Source organism: Brassica oleracea, chromosome C7, assembly GCF_000695525.1.
Source record: "Brassica oleracea var. oleracea cultivar TO1000 chromosome C7, BOL, whole genome shotgun sequence".
NCBI classification, from domain to species: Eukaryota; Viridiplantae; Streptophyta; class Magnoliopsida; order Brassicales; family Brassicaceae; genus Brassica; species Brassica oleracea.
In genome coordinates this window covers 15,351,825-15,371,198 of record NC_027754.1, presented here as the reverse complement: position 1 = coordinate 15,371,198, position 19,374 = coordinate 15,351,825, and the positions used below count along the sequence as shown (strand labels likewise).

Here is a 19,374-nt window from a genome sequence, read left to right as displayed (position 1 = left end):
CTAAACTTTAGCGGAGTAAAAACTAAAAACATTGCAAAAGAAGAAAAAAGAAAACATGGCGCCAAAAAGCTTAATGGTCGTGTCACGTGATGTAAGTTTGCTTGATACCAGACAAATTTAATATGTTTTCAAAATCTTCGGGCCCCACCTTTCAGATGTGCTAACCTTTTCTTTTCTTTTTTTGTCTTAATTCTTTTATATTTAAAAATTTTAATTCATTTTTTCCATTCTATAAATCTCGACAGATTCATTCTTCACTCTTCAACTAAACACTTCACTTTTTCATTTCATTCCCATACGAAGGACACGTGGCCAGGAAAAGGATGAAAGAAAGTAGCCGAAAGCAAGGAGCGGCGTCGCCATGCGCGGCCTGCAAGCTTTTACGGCGGCGGTGCGCTCAAGATTGCGTTTTTTCGCCGTATTTTCCGGCGGATGAGCCTCAGAAATTCGCTAATGTTCATAGAGTATTCGGAGCTAGCAACGTCAACAAGATGCTTCAGGTATTTGTTCTTCTTTTCATGATAATTTAAACGTGATTAAGCTTACTTTGTTTAATTATGATATTTTGTTTTTATTTCTCTGTTTAAATTTTATTTTAGATAAGACATTACTATCATTTCCTCGGAACTTTTATTTACAACTACTCCATGGTCCGATCCATATATTTATTTTATTATAAATTAATTTTAAGGATTTAAAACAAAATTTGTGAATTGCATTTATTTTCTTGAACTTTAACTTGTTAACGACATTTGCAGTTGTCAGCCGGTGTCGAATTCTACCACTTTTAACTTTTGTTAGCTGATATAGAATTAAATAGGTATAAATTTTGTTAGCTAATGTTATTGATACGGTCAACATTTCTTAGCTAGCTAATGTGGAATCTACATTCAGAGAGATTCTATACGCCTAAACAACATACTTTACTAAAAATCTTGTGAAGCTGGTTAGTCTAATTGCTCACAAGATGTTTAAAAATTCAACAGGAGTTACCGCTCCATCAGCGGGGAGACGCAGTGAGCAGCATGGTCTACGAGGCTAATGCAAGAGTGCGGGATCCTGTTTACGGTTGCGTAGGTTCGATTTCCTCCCTGCAGCAACAAATTGATGTGTTGCAAGGCCAACTAGCTCTGGCTCAAGCTGAAGTGGTGCACCTCCGTGTGCGCCATTCAACTAATTTTCCGGGCCATGGACTATGCCCGGATAGCCCGAGCAGCAGTGGCTCACCGTCCTCAAAGCAAGTGAGTCCACAGGACAACAAGGGCATATTTAGCCATATGGACATGGTGGATGAAGCCAGTTTGGGAGAGTCTATGTGGTCTTGCTAGTTCGATGTCCTTTTTTCTCTCTAATGCATTTCCTCTTCTTTTTTTTCTTGGGAAATTTTCGGGATTATATATTTAATTAGGTGTAGGAAATGAAAATGCTCTGTTTTGACTACAGAGTGAAACTATTAACATGATATAGACACATATATGTATACTAAGTACTATAAATCTACTATCTATATATAAGTATAAGTGGTACTTATTTGTATTTCGGGTATTTGGGATTTTGGATCAGGATCCACGTCATTTCTAGCCGAGGAGAGAACTTTGTTATCGATCTAATGTAAACTTGTGAAATATATATTTATCTTAAGACTTCTATATACGGACATGTTTTTGCTTTTGCCAGTTTGTAATATCCAATTGTTTAGCCCAGGGATTAAAAACAGGCGGTTATTTCTGGTATCATCAAATAATTTCGTAAAGTTAATAAAGTCAGAAGAGAAAACAAGAAAACTATGGAGAGGTCTTAGAAGAACTTTCGATAAAGTATTAGACCATGATTAACCCGAAGTTTTCCGAGTGAGGTTTTTAGCGGAAATTAAGAAACTGTTTCTTGATTTTTAACTAAAAAAACTAAGAACCGGTTCTTAAAGTCCTTATTTAAGAACCGGTTCTTAGCTTTTTTTAGTTAAAAGTTAAGAAACAGTTTTTTAACTTTCGCTAAGAACTCCATCTTAAAAACCTCTGATTAATCATGCTTTTAGGTTGGTCCCAAGTAAAGTGTAACACAATTAGGACATGACACATGAACATGGTAACAAGTACCGAATTGATTTGAAACCGGTGCGAAGAATATGATATGACCTTATCAAATCTTGTGTCATTAGATTAAATAATTTTACAAATTTTGATATAAACTTTATGTTATTCGTTCTATCTTTTCTAAGAAAAAATTAGCTATAGTTTCGTGTTATTGAATCAATTATTTAAAAGTACATACTGTCATATAAATGGGGAGGTCCTAGTTGACTGACCCAGAAAAAAATAAAATAATATTTAAAATAATACGTCACCTACTATATACAAAGCTTATGTCAATGGACAATGGTTGATATTTACTTGTTAGATTGCTCACAGGAAAATGTTATTAAAGCTTCTAAATGAAAACGTCCTTTTCAAGCAAGCAGCTTCACCACATAGAGCTGGTTGTTAAGTTTAGCCACATCAATGAGATTTTTACTGCTCATGTTTACATAATAGTGTAGCGTCAAGACTCGAATCAGCTCAACCGATATAAGTTGCTTCCGGAAAGTTCTATGCATAGAGCAGGAGATTGAGAGTTTCTTTTGTAGGAAGATAATTAAGTAGAATTTACCCTAATCATAGGCGAGGATAAGCTCAAACACTTGCTAGGATGAGCTTTCTATTAGACACAAAGTGTCTCACATTGGTAATTGGAATGGATCCTAAGTAATATATAAGATAGATGGATCATTCCAATTATCACCAATTGGTTTTAGGTTGGAAGTCCATCTAGCTTAACATGGTATCAGAGCCAGACTACGCAGTCCAACCCGATCCACATCGATATGACCCAAAGTTTGGTCCATCGATCCTTCCCCGAACATTCCGAGATTGACGTTCAAAGAACCATCATCTCGAGGGGGCGTTTTAGACACAAAGTGTCCCACAGACGAAAACTCTACCGGTGACATTACAACCTTGGCTTTCAACACGTTGGAGAGGGTTCCTTTCGGGATTGAAGTAGAAAACATAAAACGGTTTTTTAGACGTATACTCGGCCATCCACAAAACAATTTCAATCACTCGCGGTCATTCCAACAATTGAAACAATACCATCAATGAATTCATTGTCCGTCAAAGTGTAAACATAATTCGACCATTCATGTTTCTGGACATCCTTTAGAACCCACATAAGCAACTCAATGGCATTGTCAGCCTCATCATACTCCCAGCTAACCCACTTACCCTTAGTCCCTTATAGTTTATCAGTATAGTATCATATTAATGTATTATTGACCACAAATGCTTTTGTGTCAATGAAACTGATTTTTCTGAGATCTAACATCTAAGCAGATTATCTTCACTCCAACAAGTATTGTACCTGCAGGGGCAAGCGATCTTACTCCTCCATCTTGGTTTTCCAGTCTTGATTATTCATGTTTTTAGATCGGATATAAACCTGTTCTTATTGGGTCGGGTTTTTTTCGGGTCAGCATCTATTCGGGTCAGGTTTTTTTCGGTTTTGGTTATTTTGGATAGATGAATTTTGAACAAATGTCTTGGACGTGTCACAGTCCGGATTCAAATTCATTAGCACGCGTCAAACCAATGTCTCTTTGTCAGTCAATAGCTTTTGGTTTCTTCTCATTTTCTCACTGTAGGATTCTCAACATTTTAACATGCAATCTTCGGACTCCAAATCAGAACATTATTGTTTTTCAATATTGCAGAGATAAGAAGAGTTAACAAGAGATTGAATACATACAATGACAAACACGAGAGCGTAACAAAAGATCAAATACAGGTTTGTTTCTAGACATCCTTGGCGATGATATCACCATTGAGTAACGCTCTGTAAGCAGCAACGGGCCAAATGAAACCACAGAAGATGAGACGACTAGCCAATGGAACATCGATAATGATCTCTTTCATGGCTGGTTTCTTCTCATCACTGATCGCTATCAAGTAGCTTCTCCCGACCCACCCGATCCATCCAGCAATGTAGAGAAAGAGAAGCCCTGGAGTTATGAACTCTCCCCAATGCCGCTGGTCTCCGTTCACTATCAAATGTGGTAGCCCGTCTGCGCCGCAGAGGAGCCCGTACTTTCCGTAGTTGTCGAACCTAACAACAAAACAGTTTTCAAGAAATCAGAAAGAAAACAAACTCCTCCACAACTCAATTCAATTTAAGTTTATCATAAAGCTACTCAATCTTCATTAGTAGTAAAAACGGACCTGCGCTTGGTCTTTTCTATCTGAGCGTTAAGAGCAAGAGCAGGGGCACTTTCAGGAGCGTAGAGTTTAAGAGATGATTCTAGCTTCTTGATATGTTGCTTCTCCCTCTTGGCAAACTGTTTTGACTCCTTGCAAGGGGTCAAGCCCGAGATATCAGCGACGGCTGGCATCGGAGCTGAGAGGAGGATGGAAGAGAGAGCGACCGCCGCGGATAAAGCCTTCATGGACTGATGTTGCTGCGTCGCGGATTTGTCATCGGAGCAGACGAATCTCGCGGCGGATTTAGGTACGCATTGAGTGAGAGACTTGTTGAGGACGAGGTTCGACGGGATCGTGAGCGACATGGCTCTTAGGAGTTCGAAGTTCTTAGGGAGGATAGAGAGATGAGCTTAAGATTTTGTAGAGTGGGGGAGAAGACAAATAGATTAAGTTTAGGGAGAGAGAGATAAGAGAAGAGGTCTCGTGGTGATGATGTGGCGTGTTGTTAGTGGTGGTTAAGTTACAAGTCATGGATAAGAGATTTTCCCACTGATTTTGTATTTCTCTCACCAGATTTGTGGACTACACACGACTTATCTTTTATCCTTATCTTCTAGACTATATTTATGAAGTGATTTTACCACATGTATTCTCTACAATCAATTTCACAAAACAAATATTATGATAACATGGCTTCCGAAAAAATATGACATGGATAATTTCATTTAATGTTGATTTATATTTTTGGCAAACTTATTAGTTAGTGGTAATAATTCATATATTACATTTAATATTGATATTTCTTTTTGGTAAATTTTTTTTAAATATGGTAATAGCTCATATATCATCTATAAAATAAATATATTCATATATAACATTTCACATTCTAAATGTTATTATTTTTGTATAATTATACAATTTGTATTACTAAACCTTTCAAAAATTTCTACAATTTTTAAAAAAATTAAATATCTAACCGTAAAATCATTAGTTTCTTATATATCTACAAATTTTATAAATATTGTTTAGGCTAAATTTTTGATAATTATACAATTTTTATTAGTTTTATGCAAATTGATTTAATATATATCAAATCTATATTAAATATTAGTATGAAAATAGTAAAATATATAATATTTAATAAATTTATTTTTAAATATACATTAGATTTAAAAAATTCCTTACAAACACCTAGTTACATACATATACACAAAACAGTAAAAATATACATATGTAGACAAAAATAAAGAAATGTATTGTATAGTTCTAAATCAATCTTGATTGGCCAACCACATATCATGAAGAAAGAATGCCCGAGCTAAAACTCATTATTATACCCTCTATGTTTTAAAAAATTTATACAAATTTCAATTTTGATTAAAAATACACTATTTTTTGTTTAAATATTTATATAATTTTTAACCAATCAAAGTTTAATAAAAAAAATTAATTTCTTCGAAGTTTATAGTTGTTATTATTGTCTAATATTATTGTCTAATAAAAATGCTTTAAAAATATAAAAATATATTTTTGGGACATTTTTTTCTAAAACATTAATCATTTTAAAACGTAAAAAATATAAAATATCAGTTTTTCCTCTCCCATGGTATAAAATATCAGTTTTGTGTTTCTCTCCAATCAAATTTTTTATTTAAACTGCGAAAGGCATCTTTGGAGGTATTTTTTCACTAATGTTACAAATTTGTGTTTGGTTAACGCCAGTTGAATTAGAAATCGTTCCACCATTTAGCCGGTTACAGATCAGACAATACATATATGAATACTATCGTTTGCAAATGACTTGACATTTGCTTCAACTGTTACAACCATCTATTTTACTAAGCTATCTTTACCTGAGATCAAAAATAACATTGGAACTTAAGAACACCTTAATCAGGAACTCATCTCTTAAGTGCAGTTCACCCATTTTCCAAATTTATTAACTATCAAGATTTTGGTTCCGTTGAAACAGCATAAGTTTTTGAAGTGTTGCTTCTTTGGTCTAAATCTAAAATGGGACTGTCGTCTTTGCAGAAACATCATATATCTATATTCGAAATTATTATTGGCTGATTACACTACGTTATCAAATACTTGAAACCATACGGTCCATACCACTCGTTAAACTTTCTTAATGACATCAAAGCTCTCTAATTTACATAAGAAATATACACAAATCAAGAAAGAAACATATTCTCAAGAACGCTAGAGAAAAAGAAAAGATACAGCAATTCACAATAGATCAAGCAAAATCATCTTCCAATAGAGATAAGGAGATGGAAAATCAGACGTTGTGTGAACTGTCGGGCTTGGCGTGAGGAAACAACGGCGGAGAGGAGGCAGAGATGGTTGCACCGGGAGGTGGGGCAGGAGCACCGTACACCTGAGGATTTGTTTGAATGTCACGACGGCCGCGAGTTTTGCCGAGGAAATAGCAACCGAATCCAAGAAGAAGACAGAAGAAAATCAGAGGAAGAGATATAACCACCACCAAACCCATCTGAGATCTTGAGAACTAGTTTTCTACTTTCTTTCTCTGGTTTGAATGTGTTTCTTGGAGTCTTGGTTGGTTTGATTCTTTCTCGACTTAAAATATAAATATATATGATTTCGTAGGGAGACTCTGGAAGAATCCGATTCTTTCAAAACGTTTATGTCTTGTAAAGCTTAACGTTCGAATATCAACGGTCACTTCTTATGTGGGGAAGATGAATAAATGCTTACCTAGTGAATATAGTTCTGTCAATTTTTTATATTTATTATTTCTTCAACTCAGAGCCTGGTCCAACCCAACTCGCAGTAAGATAGTCATCAAAAACAACCAATCCAAATTAAGAAAAAACTATATGTAATCATGTATCATCGATACTGAACAGATTATTGGTACATAGATTCCAAACCCACTAAAACAGCAAAGCATCAAACCCAAATCGCATTCACCTTTTTTTTTTTTTTTTTTTTTTTATCATAGAAAAGAAACTCTGGAGAAAAGAGAAAGAGGTAACTTCTAGAGAAGACCAAAACCACCCCTAAGGGCAAGAACCAGATGCAGAACAGAGCCTCCCTCGATGTTGTAGTCTTTTGCCGTCTTGTCATCAGCTAGCTGTTTTCCAGCGTAGATGAGCCTGCCAAAAACAATCCACCATGAGAGAATGATAAGCATCCACCAAAATACTCATGTAAATCAGTGTTATATGTAGATTATAAGCTTGCACGCAGAGTATAATTAACTAATGGCAAAGAATATAAGAAAACACATTAGAAAGGCTTGACGAGTGCACCAGGGAGATTTTCTATGTCACTAAACATTGTCTTCTAGAATCAGTTTTGACAAAACTGCAAACAACTCTAACGAGGTGAGAAAGATTGACAATGAGACAAGAACAACATAGGAGCTACACTTATAAACATTGCCAACCCTAAAGTAGCTCACACTTTAAAACAACAAGATTGTCAACGAAAAGACAAACCTTTGCCACACATACTTGTCGAAAGAAAGAAAGTAATAATTACCTCTGTTGAACAGGAGGGATGCCTTCTTTCTCCTCAACACGCTCCTTGATGCGATCAATGGTGTCGGTAGGTTCGATGTCAATCTCGATTTCTTTGCCAGTGAGAGTCTTGACCTTGATCATGGTGCCACCCCTAAGCCTCAAGACCAAGTGAAGAGTGGACTCTTTCTGGATGTTGTAGTCCGCAAGGGTTCTACCGTCTTCTAGTTGCTTCCCAGCGAAGATCAGCCTCTGCTGATCCGGCGGTATTCCTTCTTTGTCCTGTTCACAACAATCAACATCAAGAATCCATACTAATCAGAATCAATGGTCTTTTGGTCAGTTAGAAACAAGAATCTTAATTCAATTTTTATAAATCTCACAAAGCAATTCAAATCGAGTTTCTTCATCAGAAATTAAGCAAGCACACGACGCATTAAGAGAAGCTGGTCTAAGAATTGCCAAAACGCTAGGGTTCGTCTATCGAATCAAACCATAATAGTCAGTGGAATAATAGAGACCTGGATTTTGGCTTTGACATTGTCGATGGTGTCGCTGCTTTCAACCTCTAGGGTTATGGTTTTCCCCGTCAGGGTTTTGACGAAGATCTGCATTTTCTTTCTTTTCTTGCTTAAAGATTTTTTTATTTGATTTCTCTTTCTCTCGCTTTGTGATTATCTTTATATATATAATACATAATTGGAATAGTTTTGAAGGATTTGGAATAAAATCCACAGATTTCCTGATAAGCGTTTGGTCTACGCTATTTCTTCTTATGCCAAACTTTCTTTAATTTATTAAATTTGTTTCTTATTTGTTTTTGTACAAAATTATTTATTTTATCATCAAATGTGAGGACTTAGGACAAAGCTCATTAAATTTTAGGTGCTGATCTTCGATGTTTGTTATTAAAACTTCCTGAATTAGTTACATTCAAAAATAGATATTCTCTATTTTGGTTTTATATAAAAATGATATATATATATATATATATATATATTCTTTCTTGGAATTGAAATGAATAGAAGAACAATGATGAATGGAGGAAACAAAATGAAAATAAATTGAAGGTCATTGAGACATGTCATATAGTCAAAAAATGTATCAAATTATAAATATATTATACTATCAATTAAAAAATAATTGCTCCATAAAAATCTGTTGTACATAAATTATAGTTGGACCATTTCCTTAGTAACATAACAAATTAAATTAACAATTTTTGCCATTGAGATTTATCTTTAAAAAAAGAAGAAGAGATTTATCTTTTATTTATAAAGCTCAGTAAACTATTTCAGTTCGACATAAGAAAATTAACCAACCATTCTTATTCACATTCATGGCGGCTACATATACCATTCCTAAACAGTTATATTCAAACATATTGAACCAACTTAGTTTCCAAAAAAACTTAAGCAGCTTGAAAATGATATTCATCATTATATTCCAAATAGTATTTTTCCATTTTTTTTTTTTGCGGCTTAAGCAGCTTATAGAAACTATCATTTTCATTAATGAATATTTACCATTTAGCAAAAAAAAAACTTATTTTATCCTCTAATCTAATATAATCTAGTTCACTAAAATTTTTACCAAAATTTTGTTAAAAATTTGGGGGAACAAAAATATCATATCTAGCTTCTACGTCTAACTGCATCACCTATAAAGATCTACGTCTGACCAGCTTTAGTTGCACCATGTTGAAGATTCCTTGTAAGTTTTTCCCCTTTAGTCTGCATAATTGTTTAATAAATCGATTTCTCCGGGAATTAAAATCTTGACTTGCCGGTGTAGAAGAATTAATGAATCCTTAGTCAAACCACTAGAATGAGAGAGCTTCCACAGACTTTTTAAATTTACAACTTCAGTAGAGTAGTATAATCTGTTAGGAAAGAATGTAGAAACATCTTATGGTAAGTGTAAAAGTAAGCACATTATGCCTTTACACAGACAACCACAATGCTATTAAAAAAATAATCTACACTCTGCATAATGTTAGTGGTGTGCAATTTGCAGCATTGCCTGAGTTTTTGTTGTTGTTTAATGTTAAGTCACTTGTCCACTAAAACTAGAATGGTCGTGAAGACGTGCTCGGATTATGTTCCCAGACAAGTAAGCATCAAATTTTTAAGTACCTGCCTATCTGTGCTTATATCTTTATATATAAAAGACAGTTTATTCTCTTCTCATGAGGACACGTAGGCAGACAACTAGATAAGTCGATCGATCTCGCGTCGACACGTGTCTAGCCGAGTAAACCGCAGCGTTTCATTAAACATATCGTGGGCTTCGTTCCTTTAGCATGTGATTGGGCGGTGAAATTGGAAAGTGGGCTTCGTTCCTTTAGCGTGTTCAACTATTTATAATTGGTTGTACATTTAACAAAATTTTACATCAAAACTTATATAAGAAATATAAAATAATATTTAGATCATGGGTGTTGGGTTGTAAGTGCAGAAATTTTGTTGTAAGAATTTAGTTTGTAGTTTTTAGTGACGTAGTTGTAAGTTTTTTAATATAGAAAAATATTAAAATTTTAAAACCGCTGATTACAATATATATATATATATATATATATATAATTATATATTAATAGGGTTGTAGATTTAAAGGGCCTGGTCAATTAAATAATTTAGAGACTAATGTGGAAACAACATTTATAAAAAAAAAATCAAGTGAACTGAAGCATTTCTACAATGCAACCAATCAAACACATAACTAAAATTTAATCAATTTTGATTCATTTTGCTCATCACATTAAATATAATTTCCAAAACAAAATATCAAAAATTTGGACAATAATTTTTTTTGAGATTTATATGATAAAAACAACAAATATGTTTTTCCAAAATTATAATTTTGTAGCTACTTATATTTTTATAATAAATTATAATATTTATATATCAAAATAAACATATAAAATATATAATAAAATTAAAATTTAAACTGAAAACCCGGACATAGCCCGGACCGGTCCTAGTATATATATATTATAATATCATTATAGCTGTTTGGAGATTGTTTTACTTTTTTTTTCACTAAAACAATTATTAACGTCAGAAACTAACCAGGTTTTATATTATAAAAATAGAATTTGACAGAGGTTGCTCTATGTAATCATACAAATGATTCTGTATCCACTTTTTTTTTGACAAGTCTCTTTAAGTGTTTTTCTTCATCTGAGAGTGAAGCTTTGTCCTAAAACTCGAAAAAATGTTCTCAAGTTTCTCCACAAGGCCATGTCCTTGTCTTTGTTTCCTTACAGTATCGATCAGAAGCCTGTATTCCAATAGCGTAGCCTCTGGTAAAGGTTCCAAGAACTCACACTTAGTCAAGATCTCTGGAGGAGGAACACCCGAGACGAGGTTCGTGTCCAGTTTTGCTCTGCTTTTCTTTGTTACTTCGGGTTCTCTAACCAGGGGACCACCCTCAATAGCTGAAGGAGACGCACCGGGGATCACTTCCCGTGTGAAGGGTAATGATCTTGCGGGTTGCAAGCAGAACTCTATCCACTGGTGAACTAATGGAGATGGGCCTCGGGCTCGTCCTCCTAGCGCTTCAGCTCCTTTACCAGAGTCAGGTATAGCTGGGATTGCCTTTGGAAAAAAAAAAACAATGATGCTTCACTGGTTAGTGTCCAGATATGTTATATGGTACTTAGCTCAAGAATGTTTACCCATAGATCAGCCCATAAGGTGGCACCGGACTTGGGAACAATCACTGTAACATTAGACATACGTTTGGCGACAGGGATAACATCGCTGCTCCAACCAACGGTGACCCAGACATCTCCCACATTGAAAGCTTTTAAGTAGTTGGTACTGTCAAACAGTCTAATCTGCGAGCAAAATGAGAAGCAAAGATGAGCCAAACTTTTTCCATTCTACTCAAAAAATTATAAAGAGTTTCTGTGAAACCTGTTTCATAAGCGATGCTAGATTTGTCTCCACAGCGATTTTTCCACCAGTAACTTGTGAATCCAGGTCGGTGGTGTTGTATGATGCTCCCATGTACTTGAGAACAGCACCAACAACCTCTCTAGGAGAATTCACCATTGAGATCTTCCCTGCAAGCTCGGGTCGCCACAGATCCTCCCAGTCCTGTATTGGAGCCAGTTTATACTGCTGAAACTTGCTCTTCTTGTATGCTATTACCATGCTCCCCCATCGGTATGGAACAGCCCACGTTTCACCCTCAGGAGCTTGTTCTCCAGCATAGTTCCTGCGGAGATAAACCTGAGACATTCTAAGTCACGAAATGAACCCCCAAACAAACAAAAAAGAATTCCAAGTTTAGAGACAATGAAACACATTCTCACCTTCCATTTATCACTCAAGCCTTTATACCAGTCTTGATATTCTACACCTTTCATTGGCTCAATAAGCTTCTCCTTGATTGCAAAACTAAGCCAAGAATCACCAAGGCTGATCATATCAGCAGACCCTGACTTCCCTTTGTTAGTAGGCTTCTTCTTCGATAGATCAAAGACAATGTCTTCAAGATTCGCCAAGAACCTCGTCTTTAACCTCACTCTCTTCCCTTGTGAGCTAATGAACTCCTAAACGAAACATTTCAAACTATAATAATAAGCTAAGATGCAAAATGATAACAGTGGGAGAAGACAGATGAACCTTGATCCATGAAGGCGGCACTGAACCACGCAAGGCAACGAGTTTTAGCGGTATGGTCAGAGAGTAGACTTTAGCCTTGTATGCTTCGAACTCTGCTTCCAATCTTCTCTCTTCCTCTTCAACCACTACAGTATCTGAGTCGATTTCGTTCTTTGAAACTGAATGAGTCGAGATTACTGGCGGAGGTATTCTAGCGGAGGCCGGAGAGCAGACGCGGAGGCTTAATCCGAGGATAAGCAAAGTCGAGGCAGAGAGACGAACCATGCTCTCGTGAAACGTGTTTCCTTGAGAAGCTCGTGCGACTGAGAATCCAGCTGCGGTTCTCTTTCGCCGCTCTCCGCCGCATAAGAATCTCGCCGGCGGTTTCAGGGAAAGAGACGCGGCGGTAGCCATTTGTCCTCTTCCGACAAAACCAACGACTCAATGTCTTCTTCTAAGTTCTAATCTTGATTCTTGACCGATTAGGCTTGGTGGATTAACTTTAACGGGCCTTAAAATGGGCCTAATCATGATTTCTACCGTTCGTTAAGTTTTGAACTATAAGAGGATTGACAGAAGGCATAAGGACTTAAGGGCATGATTACCGGAGAGTTTTTAGGTGAGATTCTTAACGTAATATAAGAATGGTCTCTTAACTTTTAACTAATAAAAACAAAGAACCAGCTTTTAAATAAAAATTTTAAGAGACGGTTCTTAATTTTTTTTAGTTAAAGTTAAGAAACGGTTCTTATATTAAGATAAAAACTTCACCCTAAAATCCCTCCAATAGAGCAGCATTGATTCATTTGGGGAACCATTTTCTTTTCTTTCTTTCTTTAACACTTGGGATATTTATTAAAGTCTTGGAGCATATCTGCAAAATACATATGGAAACAGAAGACAAAGTTAAACAATTAGGATTACAATTCACCTATCCTAATCTTTGATGGAATTCTGAGATACACTGAAGGGTGCCCCTTGTTCAAAGTTCGTTTTATTTCATACTGCAATTCCAACTGATATCCACAGTAGCTGCTTGAGAAGGATGTAACCGTGAAGGAAATTCGTTGCCAAAAGCAATCCATAATCCAGAAAAATTAGTCTTCTATTTTCCTGAATTCATTTTCCAAGCTGTACAAACCAAAACACCAGTGTTGGTGACGCCAAATCCCGAGAAGAAGATCACACATTAAGGCTACCTCTGCGAGCCTAAAACATTGAAAACCTACACATAGATGATAAAGGGAAAGATCTATCGCCGAAAGCACGAAGCATAACAAGCGATACTGGGATGGTCCGCACGTAAGATCTGGTGCCAATGATGAAGGTTCTGATTTGTATGACCACATAACTAGAGACTTCAACCAAAGCCAATCTTCTTAGAGTTCTCAAGCTAATTAAAGTACCGCGCAAACTCAAGCGGAGAAGGAGAAAAGAACACGGTAGAAACTACACTGGTTCCACTGCCACACACCTGCGAGAGAAGGAGAGGCTAAAACCGTTAGCCAACGGCAGAGAACAACCACACAGCCAACCCTTGGAAGTTAAAGCCTCTAATGTGGAGAGCCGTTTCTTACAGTAAAATACTAATATAATGTGGATACCCTTGCATCCTCCCCCTCTGTGACATCTTCACCAAGAGCAACAGCTTTGAGAATCTCTCCTTAATTTATAGCTTCCACATCCAAATGGTGGCAGTTCACATAACCTGGTGTCTCCTTAGCATCAAAATGTTTGGACCTTTCAGATAAAGCTCGCAACTGTGTTCTGTCATTCTTCAACGGTAACCATTTTGAAGAAAAAGAGGTGGAGACATCTTTGCTTTGATAAAGCAGTTTGAAAATGCATCATCGTCCAAGCCGTTGTATGCAATCATTCCTCAAAGAAAAAGGGTACACAATGTCATCCTAGGAAGATCTGATATGTTAACATGCTTAATGGTCATTTACAGGGACGACTTAGATAGGGGGCGAGCGGTGCGACCGCCCCGGGTCCAATTGGCGGTCCAATCTGTTGTCCCGCTATTTCTTAATAGATAAATACCCGATTTTTTTAAAAAATACATGTATTTATATATTAAAAATAAGAAAAGAGGTCCAAATTTTTTTATATGAAAATATATTTTTATTTCCATAGATTTATTTTTAAAAATACTTCTGGTATTTTGAAAAAAAACATATATCTATCAGATTTTTTTAAAAAAAATAATAGTTTGGAAACTAAAATTTTTTTTGCCCTGGGGCCATGACACCTTTGAACCGGCCCTGGTCATTTACACACACAAAAAAAAAGAAGAAAAACATGCTAAATGGTCCATACGTAAGTTGAAAGATCCAGACTCTGTTTAACAGGCACACCAAGTAAAAAGAGTATGAAAATAAAAATTCTCACCTTTCAAACTGTAGAGTGCAATGCGGTAAGACAGAAGAACTTACAGTAAACAGAGACAGAGACAATAGTCAGTCACATAAAGGATAAAACAAAAATCTATGTATCATTAAGAAACCATGCAGACTTTGGCCATAAATAAAACACCACCTCACATCTACTTCTTGTCTCGCTCATCAAGGTGCTGTTGGTTTACTCACCCAGTTGATCCATCTGGGTGAAGATGCAAATCAATGTTCGTTTTATTCTTTATAATGCTATATCCAGATGGATCATCCGGCTGAATTTTTAAAAACTCATCTCAAATTCTCACTCAAATGAAAGTGAGTTTTGATGGTGCATCTGGATGCAGATGCATCTAATTCAGTCAAAAATGATAAATGACAAAAATGACCTTTTAAAATCAAAATATTATTTTCAAACCGTAAATTTTATTTTTTTGAATACACATTTTTCCGCCAGAACCGAAAAATATATTTTCCCGCAAAAACAAAAACGGACACTTTCCCGCAAAAATCGCAAAATGCGTTTTTCCGAAAAAAAACGTAAAACACACATTTCCATAAGAACACACTTTTCGGCCGAACCAGTCAAACCACACTTTTCGGCCAAAACCGGAAAAACGCATTTTTCCGTCAAAACCCAAAAAAACATATTCCCGCCAAAACCCCAAAAAAACATTTTCCGGCCAAAACCGCAAAAGCATTTTCTCGTCAAATCTGGAAAAACACAATTTCTCCGCCAAAACCAGAAAAATGCATTTTCTCGCCAAAACCGAAAAAATTCATTTTCTTGCCGAAACTGGAAAAACGCAATTTCCCCAGCAAAACCGGAAAAACGCATTTTTCCGCCGAAACTGGAAAACACATTTTCCCGCCGAAACTGGAAAACACATTTTCCCGCCAAAATCAGAAAAACGCATTTTCTCGCCAAAATTGGAAAAACGTATTTTCCCGCCGAAACCGCAAAAAATATTTTCCGCCAAAAACGCAAAAATGCACTTTTCCTGCCAAAACCGCAAAAATGCATTTTTCCGTCAAAATCGCAAAAAAAAAAACTTTTCCCGTCAAACCCGCAAAAATGCACTTTTTCGTCAAAAATACATTTGCTGCCAAAACCGCAAAACGTACTTTTCCCGCCAAAACCACAAAAACGTATTTTCCGCCAAACCCACATAAATGCACTTTTTTGTCAAAACACATTTTTCCTCAAAAACCGCAAAAATATTTTCCGCCAAAACCGTAAAAATGATATTTTTCCGCCGAAACATAAAAAAATATATTTTAGTCATTTTATTAACAAGTCCACTTGGATGCAGATGCAAGTTAAAAAATGAAAAGCAAACAAACATAGATGGATTCAGATGATTCATCTGGAAGTATGGACGAAATTAAGAAACGAATAACACTAGATGAAACATCTGGATGTACAAACGAACATGGCCCAAATGGGTATCACATACACGTTGTTTATACAGACTAGTTTTCAACAAGAAAAACAAATGAGAAATTGTGCATTGCAAAGTTGAATCTACTATTTTATAACAAAGATTAATCCATTTAAAAGTTTGTATAACATGTTCTCTATGACAAGTTATATATGTTTTCAAACTTGTTGAATATTACAGAGACCATATTGATAAACAACTAGTATTATCAAATGCCATATAACCCAAATACTACTCGCTGCGAAAAGAAAATAATACGAACTTTGGATTACAACAAAAGAGTAAAACCATGTTTAAAGGTTCAAACTACACTTAATAGAAAGATGTTCATTTCTTACTGTATAACTAAGCAAATAACCAATGATAAAACTGGAATTTTAGAGTTGTCTTTCTTTCTTCCAAAACCAAACACAATGAAATGAATCAGTCCTCTTCCATTGGCACCTCTGGAATGTCAAACCTGTCTTCTTTGATTGGGTTGTTGATAGTTGTAACTGAAGGTGAGTTGCAGTCAAGGAGATAACATAGCATATATCACATGAATTAACCACACTATTAAAAGCAATTCCAAAGAAGAGATATAAAAAAGGATATAGTTAGTCAACATAGGATCATCTTCTTTCTCTCCACGGTTTCTGCTACCCTGAAGCTCTCTCAGGATCTCAGGAGTAACCTACAATTAACATTAACAAGTTGCTTAAGTAGAGATTTACAAAACATAGGTTTTCAGTTTTCTTAGAGTTAGAAGAAAAGATCTTACAAGATGGTGCCTTTGCCTCTTGAGGAGAATTTGGAAATGCTCTTTGTCTTCCTTTAGTAGCTCATACTTGTACCTAAACATCAGATTAAACATGAGCTTATAAAAAAGGTATATAAGTTTATGTGAAAGAAGAAAGCTACCGTTGCACAAAAGTAAGAAGAGACTGGTGCCAAATCACAGGCATAACTCTTATCTCATCCACAAATCTCATGAAGTGAGCAACCAATGCATCTAGTACTCGATACGGCATACAATATTTCTTCTCCAAAAGAGTTTTTATAAAGTAGCTGCATAATAACAAATCTCTTAGAACTATCCTGTTGAAGAAGTCTAAAAGGAGTAGTACAAGTTTTTTACCTGGTTGTTCCACAGTACTCCATCTCAGCCAAGTTCAGCAAAGCAACACTGTGGTTAATGCAAAACACGTTAGTGATAACAATCTGAAAATTTTAGAAGATGGTCCATTTATGCAAAAAATCACATACCATGAGTGAAGCATAGGGATAGAACACTTTTCAAGAATGCTCCCTATAATCACAGCTTCTCTGAGACTGCATGTACCAGACTGCAAATTCAAAAGGAACAAAGTGTAAGAGAAGTGCAACATTTTTGATGACAATTATTTGGTCTAGAGGAGGAAGACTACATACATACCTTACAAAGCGGGAAGAGTATGCCTTTATTGAAAGCACTAGGCTTGTAGAGAGACTTCTTCAAAGCCTGGTAGAGAGCAAAATGCAGCCTCTTGTTCTTTCTGATATCTTCTCTCACTCGAGGAAGCAACACGTAGCTGTAAAACCGCTGAATCTGGCTGTTTTTCAAGTGGTGAGCAAAGATTCTCGTTGCTTGATACATAGCGTTAGGCGACCATTTCTCCGGCTCGGTCAAGTATAACACATCCTCCCAGCGCTCCATCTTAGTAATCAGCACAAACGCTTTCGGCATTTTCCCAATTGTGTATTCACTCATGATCTTGGCAACACTGCATCACCAGATCATCTTGAGAAACGCTACTTCAACACAGATATGGAATGGAGAGAAGAGAACATTACCCTTTGTATAATTTAGTTACTTTAGGGTCCAACTCAGGGTCAGGACGCTCTTCTGCATATAGATAAAAAAAAAGGAATGAGCTTTAAGAATAGAGTCAAACATCAAGACCTTTATCAAACCTTCAGCTACGTCAGCATCGTTGTCTTTGATTTTCTTGATGATGATATCAGCAAGAGTACGTTGACGAGGGGCGTCCTTAACAAAGAATGACTCAAACAGCTTCTCGTCGTCCTCATTGATCTCCTCCTGAAAGTATGAAACATTTAAACTTAAAAAAAATAGGTGATTTAACTTTGAAACAGAAAAAAAAAAAAAAAGAGTAAAGGTGCTCTCGCTCACTTGGTGGTAGCTATCATCTTCTTCGAAGTTTCCATCAAAAGCGTCGATATCATCATCTTTCTCATCCTCCTCCAGGATTCTCTGCTCCTCTTCCGCAGTCTTGGCGGCTGCAGCAGCAAACACAGCGCCACTGGAGTTCCTCTCAGCGTTTTCTTCATCAACAATCTCCTTTTGCTGTGCAAGAGCGACCTTCATGATCTTGGAGCTAATACCAGCTTCAATCAACTGCAGATAAAAAAAGATTTTTAAATCCTACGAAGCTGCTAAACCCACAAGCAGACATGCTTAACCTTCTTACAACTCTTGTCAATGTCGTTGCAACATCTAAACTGAAACATATTTACTTGTGAAGTTATCTAAGCTTCTTCTATTACAATAATCAAAGGTTTAAAAGTCAGACAAATGTAAAAAGGCCTTACAAAGTGTGTCTGAATTAATACAGAGAAGCAGCTTCTTCTTAATTAAAAAAGGTCTAAACTTTAGTTAAGAGTCTCTCTGTTTTAGTAAACCATCTTAATCTGACTAGTGAATATTTCAACAAAAATCGACTAAGTAAAAGTGAAGCAGCTTCTTCTTAGTTAAAAAAAGGTCTAAACTTTGAGAATAAAATAAGACGAAGATATGGTGAGAAGTTTGTAGTCCGCCACCTTCTCCTGTTGCTGATGGGTTTTGGGAACCTTTGAACGCTTCCGGGAAGAAGCGACGGAGGCGTCATCGGTGATAAAGGGCTGTGTGTTGATTATTCTATCACGTTTCTTCGCCATTGTTTTTTGTGAGAAGAAGGACCCTCCTTTTTTTTTTTTTGCAGAAGACGGCACGAGATAGAGAAGCAGTTGGGGTTTTGCTGAAACTCGAGTTGTAAAACATTAGGTTAGGTAAGAGTACGACCACGGAATTACTATTTTACCCCTGTTTAATTGGAAAAGAGAATTTAAAATGTCGTAATATATGTGGGAGGATGATCGATCGATAATGCGATCTACACTAATCAATTCCGCTTTGCCCAAATGAGCTTTTTTTTTTTTGTCAACTATTTTGGTTTTATAAAAACGAAAGC

General features: G+C 36.0%; 6 protein-coding genes across 6 annotated transcripts; 1 reads left to right on the top strand and 5 right to left on the bottom strand.

Moving 5' to 3' along the window:
* Positions 1-273: 273 nt before the first annotated feature.
* Positions 274-1,365, top strand: LOC106303984 (LOB domain-containing protein 4). The gene is made up of 2 exons (XM_013740348.1): positions 274-500; positions 987-1,365. The coding sequence occupies exons 1-2, from the start codon at positions 324-326 to the stop codon at positions 1,326-1,328; spliced, it is 519 nt and encodes a 172-aa protein (XP_013595802.1). The 5' UTR covers positions 274-323; the 3' UTR covers positions 1,329-1,365.
* Positions 1,366-3,757: 2,392 nt separating this feature from the next.
* Positions 3,758-4,647, bottom strand: LOC106305209 (photosystem I reaction center subunit III, chloroplastic-like). The gene is made up of 2 exons (XM_013741580.1): positions 4,251-4,647; positions 3,758-4,137 (listed from the first exon to the last, which is right to left on the bottom strand). The coding sequence occupies exons 1-2, from the start codon at positions 4,592-4,594 to the stop codon at positions 3,828-3,830; spliced, it is 654 nt and encodes a 217-aa protein (XP_013597034.1). The 5' UTR covers positions 4,595-4,647; the 3' UTR covers positions 3,758-3,827.
* Positions 4,648-6,283: 1,636 nt separating this feature from the next.
* On the bottom strand, positions 6,284-6,823 carry LOC106301789. The gene has a single exon (XM_013738264.1). It carries the CDS (start codon positions 6,727-6,729, stop codon positions 6,514-6,516), a length of 216 nt encoding a protein of 71 aa, XP_013593718.1. The 5' UTR covers positions 6,730-6,823; the 3' UTR covers positions 6,284-6,513.
* Positions 6,824-7,034: 211 nt separating this feature from the next.
* LOC106301788 (ubiquitin-NEDD8-like protein RUB1) lies at positions 7,035-8,444 on the bottom strand. Its single transcript, XM_013738262.1, has 3 exons — positions 8,242-8,444; positions 7,743-8,002; positions 7,035-7,354 (listed from the first exon to the last, which is right to left on the bottom strand). Exons 1-3 carry the CDS (start codon positions 8,332-8,334, stop codon positions 7,237-7,239), a joined length of 471 nt encoding a protein of 156 aa, XP_013593716.1. The 5' UTR covers positions 8,335-8,444; the 3' UTR covers positions 7,035-7,236.
* A 2,326-nt stretch (positions 8,445-10,770) lies between these two features.
* On the bottom strand, positions 10,771-12,793 carry LOC106301478 (spermidine-binding periplasmic protein SpuE). The gene is made up of 5 exons (XM_013737882.1): positions 12,352-12,793; positions 12,039-12,278; positions 11,638-11,955; positions 11,397-11,558; positions 10,771-11,316 (listed from the first exon to the last, which is right to left on the bottom strand). Exons 1-5 carry the CDS (start codon positions 12,742-12,744, stop codon positions 10,882-10,884), a joined length of 1,548 nt encoding a protein of 515 aa, XP_013593336.1. The 5' UTR covers positions 12,745-12,793; the 3' UTR covers positions 10,771-10,881.
* A 3,604-nt stretch (positions 12,794-16,397) lies between these two features.
* LOC106301430 (bystin) lies at positions 16,398-19,157 on the bottom strand. The gene is made up of 11 exons (XM_013737822.1): positions 18,965-19,157; positions 18,318-18,542; positions 18,098-18,224; positions 17,978-18,029; positions 17,580-17,907; positions 17,411-17,490; positions 17,283-17,330; positions 17,066-17,212; positions 16,926-16,998; positions 16,760-16,838; positions 16,398-16,665 (listed from the first exon to the last, which is right to left on the bottom strand). Exons 1-11 carry the CDS (start codon positions 19,079-19,081, stop codon positions 16,589-16,591), a joined length of 1,353 nt encoding a protein of 450 aa, XP_013593276.1. The 5' UTR covers positions 19,082-19,157; the 3' UTR covers positions 16,398-16,588.
* Positions 19,158-19,374: the final 217 nt, after the last annotated feature.